Here is a 7,361-nt window from a genome sequence, read left to right on the forward strand (position 1 = left end):
TAAGATCTCCATTCATTAAGCTGCACTCCCCTTTTACCCTCCCAAAAATCCACCCCTGAGCCTGGCGACACCCTCACTTTGCACTGGGGAGAAGCAAGGCCAGAAGCAGGGGATGCTCTTCCCACCAGCGTGGTATGAATTTAATCGTGACATATATACAGGGCTGCCAGGATTACCGCCACCCTTTCGTACAGAATTATCCACAAAACCTTCCAGAGCGCGCTGGCAAGAGCTCCAGCCTGGACAGACGCCGTGCAGAACTCTTCTTCACAAACTTCTCTCTCTCCAGAGAAGGTTTTCAAGGAACAGCCCGAGAATCAAACGTAATTTTAATTCTCATTCTGTGCTACCAGCACAGCTTATAGCCCGCAGTCGTGCGCTCGAGCAGGCTGCAGCAACACCCAAGCGCACTCTTCGCCCTCTGGAGCTCTGTATTTAACAAGGAGCCACCAGATTTCCCGCCAGCAAGGGCTGGGGAGGTCTGCAAAGCAGCTGGCAGCTTGTCCAAATGTGCCCCCCCAGTCAGAGAGGGATCCCCCTGCTTTGCTGACCATCACCAGCACGAAGAGCAGAGTTATGCAGGCGGCAGCGTCGCGCTCGTGTACAGACCGAGGTAACGGCAACTCTTTCCGAGTCACTCCGCTGCCAGGACAGCAGTGAGACAACACGAATTTGTTTTATTTTCTTTAAATCTTCTTGGATTAAAAGCTACACCAAACCCTTCCCTAGAATAAATACCATTGTCTTTGGAGAACCAAAGTCAATTCTGCTTCCTTCCACCCACGTTCCTGAAAAAAAGAGATGTATGCGCAGACACACAGACCTTCTCCCTTCCGAAGCTGTCCATGGCCCAGAGCTGGTCAGGCTGCCGGGAGAACCAACCGGGTTCTGAAGAAATGGAGTCAGAGTTCATTTTTTGGATTTTTTTTTTTTTGGCATTCTTAGCGATGGTGACATTAAGACATCCTGAACCACCTCACGACTGAGAGACTTTATTTACATGAAGTCATCTGAATCGTTGCCATCCTGTGGGAAGAAAGACAAATCAGGATCGTTGTGCACAGTAAAACGGAAAATGGTGAAATGGTGCGTCCAGCGGGGTTTCAGAGGTGACATTTATTCTGGTTTCCTGCCATTGCAGTACAAGCACTGTGAAATCAGACCAAAGAGACGGACAACAGCAGCTCTGGAGCGGGAATAGCCCCAAGTGAGGCTGTGTTGGGAAACAGCAGCGGCTACTTGCTGTCCCTTCGTCGCTTCCCCAAACCTGCAGCCTGCCTGCTGCCACCTGGGAGGAACCAGAGACCGGGCTCCCATCAGCAGCCTCGGGGATCATCCCCGCATCACAAACCATGCTTCTTTCCAGCTCGGGAGAAGGAAAGCAGTGTGGCATTGTGTGGGGGTCAGGTGCTGAGAGGAGGGGACCTCCTGCACGGCGTTTCTCCCACAAATCTCCCTGACAAGTGTCACCGCTCGGGCGCAGCCTTCTTGTGCGAGTCAGGAGACGCTCACACTTCACCCAGGTCAAGTTTCACGGGGGATCTGCATGCCAACAGGAGGAAAATCCAGAATTCTTGAACACCACGCACTCCTCTAAGCAGTTAGTCAGGGATTAGGATGCAAAAGGTGGATTTTACACTGAGGGTCACCCAGAGAAGCTGCAGGATCTGCTTGCCCCAGGTCCCACCAAGGAGGAAGCTGCAGACACGTCAGAGCTCAGGCAAAGCACGGGCGCATCCAGGGCACACCAGGACCTCTGCTGACCTTCAGCCCCAGCCCTCCTCTCATCCACACCCCGTTTCCCTCCTGCTGGCCTGCTCCCCTCTCCACTTTGGCTCCTTTTCCGCTGTCAGACTGCAGCTGTGTTATACCGCTTCTGTCCCGGGGTGCCACCTCCTTGCTCTCTGCAGGCACATCCCTGCAAGCTTCCTCTTCTGCCCCTCATCCCTCCCCACACCACTGTCCTTACACCTCCAGCTTCTCTCCTGTGCAAAATAATCGAATCCTAGAATGGTTTGGGTTGGAAGGGACCTTAAAGATCATCTAGTTCCAACCCCCCTGACACAGGCAGGGACACCAAATGTGCATTTCCCCCCTCCCTTGAAGTAACAAGATGGCAAATGCAGGTCGTGGTTGCCACTGGGAAGATCTCTGCTCACGAGCCAGGTTATGGCCAAACAGTTCACAGAGAGTCTTTCCTGAGGGTGGGAAGGGGACCGGGAGGACTTTGCAGACATTTCCAGCCCTACAGGCTCCACCCGGCTGACACACAAGCAGCAGGGTGCTCTCGGAAAGCGGAGGAGAGTGGCAATGTCCTTCACCGAAAAGGGGTGAGGGAGATGCGCTCTGTCATGCAGGAGTCACCAGAACTAGACTGCAATGCAGGAGCCGTACCGTCCCGGCCCCGTATTGAATTTCAGACGGCTCTGAAAGGTCTCTGTGGGCATCAGTCGGCTCCTACCTGATTGGAGGACATGTTCTCAGCCTTCATCAACGACGAGTAGCTCCTGGAAGAGAAAATTACATTATCTTACACGATACGTTTTCCAAACCCACCAACAGAGAGGCGTTTTGATAAAACAGGACCTAGTACCAGAAAAACAAATTTTTTGCCTTTCTGAAGTCAGGCAGGCTGGAGCAGTTTTTGCTTATCTCATATTATTTGGCTAATTAAAACAACCGGAAAAATCCCAGGCGCTATGCAGACAGCTTCTCCACAGCTTTGTTCAGGAACAACCAGAATCAGCCCAGGAGGTAGAAAATCCTTTCCTTTGGGGGGTGGCCAAGAGGCAGCTCTGGAGAAGGTTAAATAAGCAGGCAGGCCCCTTACCCCGCAGCACCGACACGCCTGCTGGTGCCTTCTCCTCAGCTGAGTTTGCTTCTCTGAGCCCTTTTTTCTGACCTCTCCATGTGTTGAATCATTCAGGAAATCCTGGAGTTTTTCAAATTCTGGTTTCACTGTTGTTTACAGATAAACACGACTTTAAAAGCTTAAAAGTGAGCTTTTGGGGTCAGCCAGCGGATATGGCCAGCGCTGGACGGGGCCGTCAGTACCAAGGAACAAGCTCATACATGCCGCTGCATGTTTGGTCGTCAGATGACAGAAAGGTCAATATGACATTTCAAAAAGCCATCCCTCATTCTGTGTTTAAAGGAGCGGGTGTTTGAGGATTCACACGCGTTTTCGTTAATATCAGTGATGTGAGGAAGCTGAAGAAGCCTAGAGAAGGCTCAGCGCTTTCCAAGGGCCCGGTTTCACCCACGTTAGGGCCAGGTTTCAAAAGACACAGTCCTTTCTTTTAACAAGGGGTTAACATCCAGGATTATTTTAGGAGAAATGGGGAAAATGCATTTATTGTCAAGACAAAGGAAATCACTGGGCCATGCAGACATCTGTGCCAGAGCAGGTCATCTGAACACTGAGTAACGCCAGGCCGCTGCAGAACAGAAACTGCTGACCCATGACTCCCTCCCAGCGCCGATGAAAACTGCACAAGTTTGAAGCTGGCACTACAACTTATAACTCACCTAAGTTCTTCCAGCTCTTTCTTCTTCTTCATCTCTTCCTTCTCCTTCCGCTTCATCTCCTGGATTTGGGCTTTCTTCTCATTTCTCTCCTCTCTGTCTCGAGCTTCCTTCTCAGCAGCCAGGTCTGGGAAGCGTTCCACTTTTGTCTTCTCTAGCCGGTTCAGGATCTCGTTCACCTTCTTCTCCACTGTCAGCATTTTCACCTTTGGAATGCAAAAAACTGTGATCCTTATAAAAGAAATACTTTTTATTCTGGCACTTTCTCAACGGAAAGAAAACACCCTACTTCCACTTTACACATGGATGAATCCCACCAAAAGAGATGCTGAGGAAAATCCCTGCCGCCAAAAAATTGCGTAACAGCAAGAAGAGGCCCGCTCCCAACCCTCAGCAGCACGTAGCTAAAAGGCATGAGCACTGCTAACTGCATAAGCATTACTAATTTCATTTCTTGGCACATGTCTCAACAAAGAGGCCAAGAGACCAGAATCGGTCTCTGCCGATTCCTGAAGAGGTGGCAGGAGGTCTCTGCAGATCGTTTTGGGAAAAAAAGCTCACATGCTGCTTGCTGACTGCAGAATTTTTAGTGTTTCTTGCCCTGATACAGACCTGGTTTAGTCAAATACCTGCATCTCTAGAGAGCCTGCTCTCCCAGCAGCCAAGCTACATAACTACGATTTAAGCACAAGATTATCTGCGGACACTAGGCCAGGCTTGGGAATGGTTTAGTATGTTGGCTTGGCCCTACACCAAAGCTAAGCACCTCTGCCTTTTGTAACAGGTTTAACAAATTCCAAGGGAGCACCAGGATGAGACAGCTTTCGGAGCAGACAGTAAAGCAAACAGCAACAGCCACCTCCAGGACCCCCCACAGCTCACTCGGCACAGCAAGCTCAGGTCCTGAGCCCTTCCAGACGCGTTCTGTGTGAGCTGATCTAAACCCACGGCTCAATGTGGCTCTTCAGCTGTAGCAAGAGGTGATCTCAGTGGTGACAAATTGAAGCGGATAGCACAAACACATGACAGCATTCGGCACCAGCAACGGCTCGCCAGCTACACCGTGCTACCGGCTGGAAACACGCGCTGTACGGGCTACGCTCCGCTACAGGCTGACGCTCAACCACAGATCTCCAGGAGATGTTCAGGCAAGCCCAAACTCACCCCCGGGATCTCTCTGACGCTTCAGGAGTGGATGATTCCCTGGCTTTAGGGCAAATGCTGAAGACAATCCACCCAGCTCCAAACAAGGACACGTTACAGTGTGCCACCACGTCACTGGCTGGCAGCAAACACTTACATCCTTCTGCCTGTGGAAGCCGATCTGCCCCACGTCCATGTCTGCCGTCTTCTTCAGGTTAGTCCACGGCGTGTACACCACGTTGACGTTGTTCATCTTGCAACCTAGGAAGCAGGGGAGAAAGAAAGGAGGGAAATGTTCCAATTCTTTCCCTGCTGAAAGAGGTCTCAAAGTCCTCTGCGCGCGTGGAAACCGGCAGTTATCCTGGTCGCAAACATTACTAGCTAGGCAAGAAAGAAGAAAACAGAGAAGTCCTTCCAGCGTTACAGTGAAACGGAAGAACACCACAACATCATTTTCTGCAGTAACATGAGCGCTGCAGCAGCGTTAACGAACTCCAGATGGAGAGCGTCTCTGCCAGAAGAGCGATTACCATGGAAGGGGGCCCCAAGGTGGTGTTAGAGAAGGGACTGCAAGGCCTCCTTGGCTCAGACAGCAATGTGGAGGCACAAACGGGAATTTCAGAGGTTTAAAATTCCCCCTTACGAAAGTGTAACAGGCAGCCCCAGCAGCTGCGAACATCATCTGCTTCCCGTAAGACCTGCAGGCACAGGCTTCACAGAAAGCACCACAGCAGGAACGTCACAAACGTTTGATCCAAAAAACACACGCTGGTGTGGAGCAGAAACACTCGCCACAAAGACCTCCCAGCGACCTCCCGAGAATCAGTATTACCTTGAATGCTATTCGCCTTCACTAGATGGGCACAGTCTATCAAAACTTCTTTAGGAATGTCATCCACCGTCTGCCCCTGCGACAGAGCAAGGCAACGTGAGCGGCTTGCAGCTGCAGGGACTGAGGAGCACACAAAGGCAGGAAGCAGGGCAGGATGCTCCACACACACAGCCGGCACCGCTACGCTCCACGTGTGACAAGGCTGGAGTCTTCCGCAGCATTTGGAATGAAAGGTTCGAAGCACCGCAAGCAATTTGCACCCTGCTCTTCCCAAAGGTATTCTCCCCGTTTTAGTGGGGTGACGGTTCCTAGGCACGCACTTGGTGCCAAGCCAGAAACTGACTGTTCTGTTGGGCCACGTTAAGCTTCCCACTCCTCCCCACGTTATTTGGTAATGGAGGCACTAAATTCTGTCTGTTACCTGCACCCTCAGGGAGCCCTGCAGACTTCGCACGTGAACAAAGACAGGTACGTGAAGCTCTTATTTGGGTGAGTATTCATGTTTTTAACTATATGTGTCACAGGATTACCTTGTGTAACCGAAGGTACACATGTGCGGAGGAGAGTTTATCCACGTGAAACCTACGGGATTAAAAAAAAAAAAAAAAAAGCACATTTAACAGAGGAGAAGAGATGATGATCTGTTCTGAAAGATTTACGTCCTAACGAGTGACAGAACAGCCACTCCACGGACAACAAAAGTATAGAAATGTTCATGACAAACATGTTTAAAAGCCAGCAAGGGAGTCAGAGCCTATGCTTCAAGAAACCTCAGTCCTTTCAATGGGAGACTGAAAAAAGTAAACCCCCTTTGCCCCCCCCCCCCTTTTTTTTTTAACACTATACTACATGTAGCCAACACTCCCAGCTGTTCATCTCCCTGATGACTGCAGCTGCCCTTCTCCAGACCTTTTCTAACCTGACTGGGTTTTTACCATGATCACCTGTTTCCACCTGTTTTTTAATCCTCTGTCCTGATCAACACTCCAACCCTGCAAACTTCCAAGGACAGAGGAGGGGAACTGATCTCATGGCACCTCCCAACCTTTCTTTACACTATTTTAACATAATTGGACTTTCTCCGTCCTGCTGCAAGATAAGAAAACCCTCCAGCACCAACACAGGAACTCTCCCTTGTACCTCCTGAGCCTCCTTATCCCAATTCCACTGGATCCTCCTTACGCAGAAGCAAGTCTAAAAAGTGCCAGACACTGTTAGGAGAACAATTCCTCTGCAAGAGGACCTAGGATATTTTGTTAAGATAGCACTAGGATACAAAAAAACCAACGTGGATGCTGTCGATGGGAGCTACAAGATAAAAAAGAGATGACTTTCATGGTTCAGGCAAATTGAGGATGAATCTCAAGGTCACTCCTTAATAGCAGCATAGCCAGACCTTAAATTAGGTGATGATAGGGCAAACATGAGACAGAAAATGAATGTGATACTGCTGCAAAAAAGTCTTATTCAGCTGAAGTACAATCTCTGCTGCTAGAAAAGAAAAAATATTCCCTTGCCAGTTCACTGACTGCTGACAAAACATCCTCGACGGGGCATGTTAGATACTCCCTATCCAACCTCCAGTCCTACTGACACCCCAGCTCATCCTGGCAAAGGCCGAGAAGAACGAGCAGGAGCAGAATCCACATGGTGATTCTCGTTAGGAACCATTAGCAAAGGAGAGGGCAGCAACTGCGACACATCTGGTCTGCACAATAGTGCCTGAAAGCAAGCGAACCCCGTCATAAACATCTCACAAAACTTCTTGGTGTGGAAACTTTATGGGTTAACCCAGCCAGCGAAAAAAGCACCAACTGCTGCTAACAGGAGTGGGAAATACCCTTCTTTTGTTTTTCTCTTC

At 50.0% G+C, this 7,361-nt stretch overlaps 1 protein-coding gene across 1 annotated transcript in view; it reads right to left on the reverse strand.

Annotated features, from left to right (window-relative positions):
• Positions 1-990: 990 nt before the first annotated feature.
• CCDC25 (coiled-coil domain containing 25) overlaps positions 991-7,361 on the reverse strand; it is an 8,052-nt gene continuing 1,681 nt past the window's right edge. The window contains exons 3-8 of the mRNA XM_010077439.1: positions 6,031-6,082; positions 5,501-5,576; positions 4,826-4,929; positions 3,529-3,731; positions 2,462-2,507; positions 991-1,026 (exon numbers count right to left, since the gene is read on the reverse strand). Of these exons, the coding sequence (XP_010075741.1) occupies positions 997-1,026; positions 2,462-2,507; positions 3,529-3,731; positions 4,826-4,929; positions 5,501-5,576; positions 6,031-6,082 (511 nt within the window). The 3' untranslated portion in view covers positions 991-996. The remainder of the gene's footprint in view (positions 1,027-2,461; positions 2,508-3,528; positions 3,732-4,825; positions 4,930-5,500; positions 5,577-6,030; positions 6,083-7,361) is intronic.

The sequence above is a fragment of the Pterocles gutturalis genome, unplaced genomic scaffold, assembly GCF_000699245.1.
Source record: "Pterocles gutturalis isolate BGI_N339 unplaced genomic scaffold, ASM69924v1 scaffold45783, whole genome shotgun sequence".
Lineage (NCBI taxonomy): Eukaryota > Metazoa > Chordata > Aves > Pterocliformes > Pteroclidae > Pterocles > Pterocles gutturalis.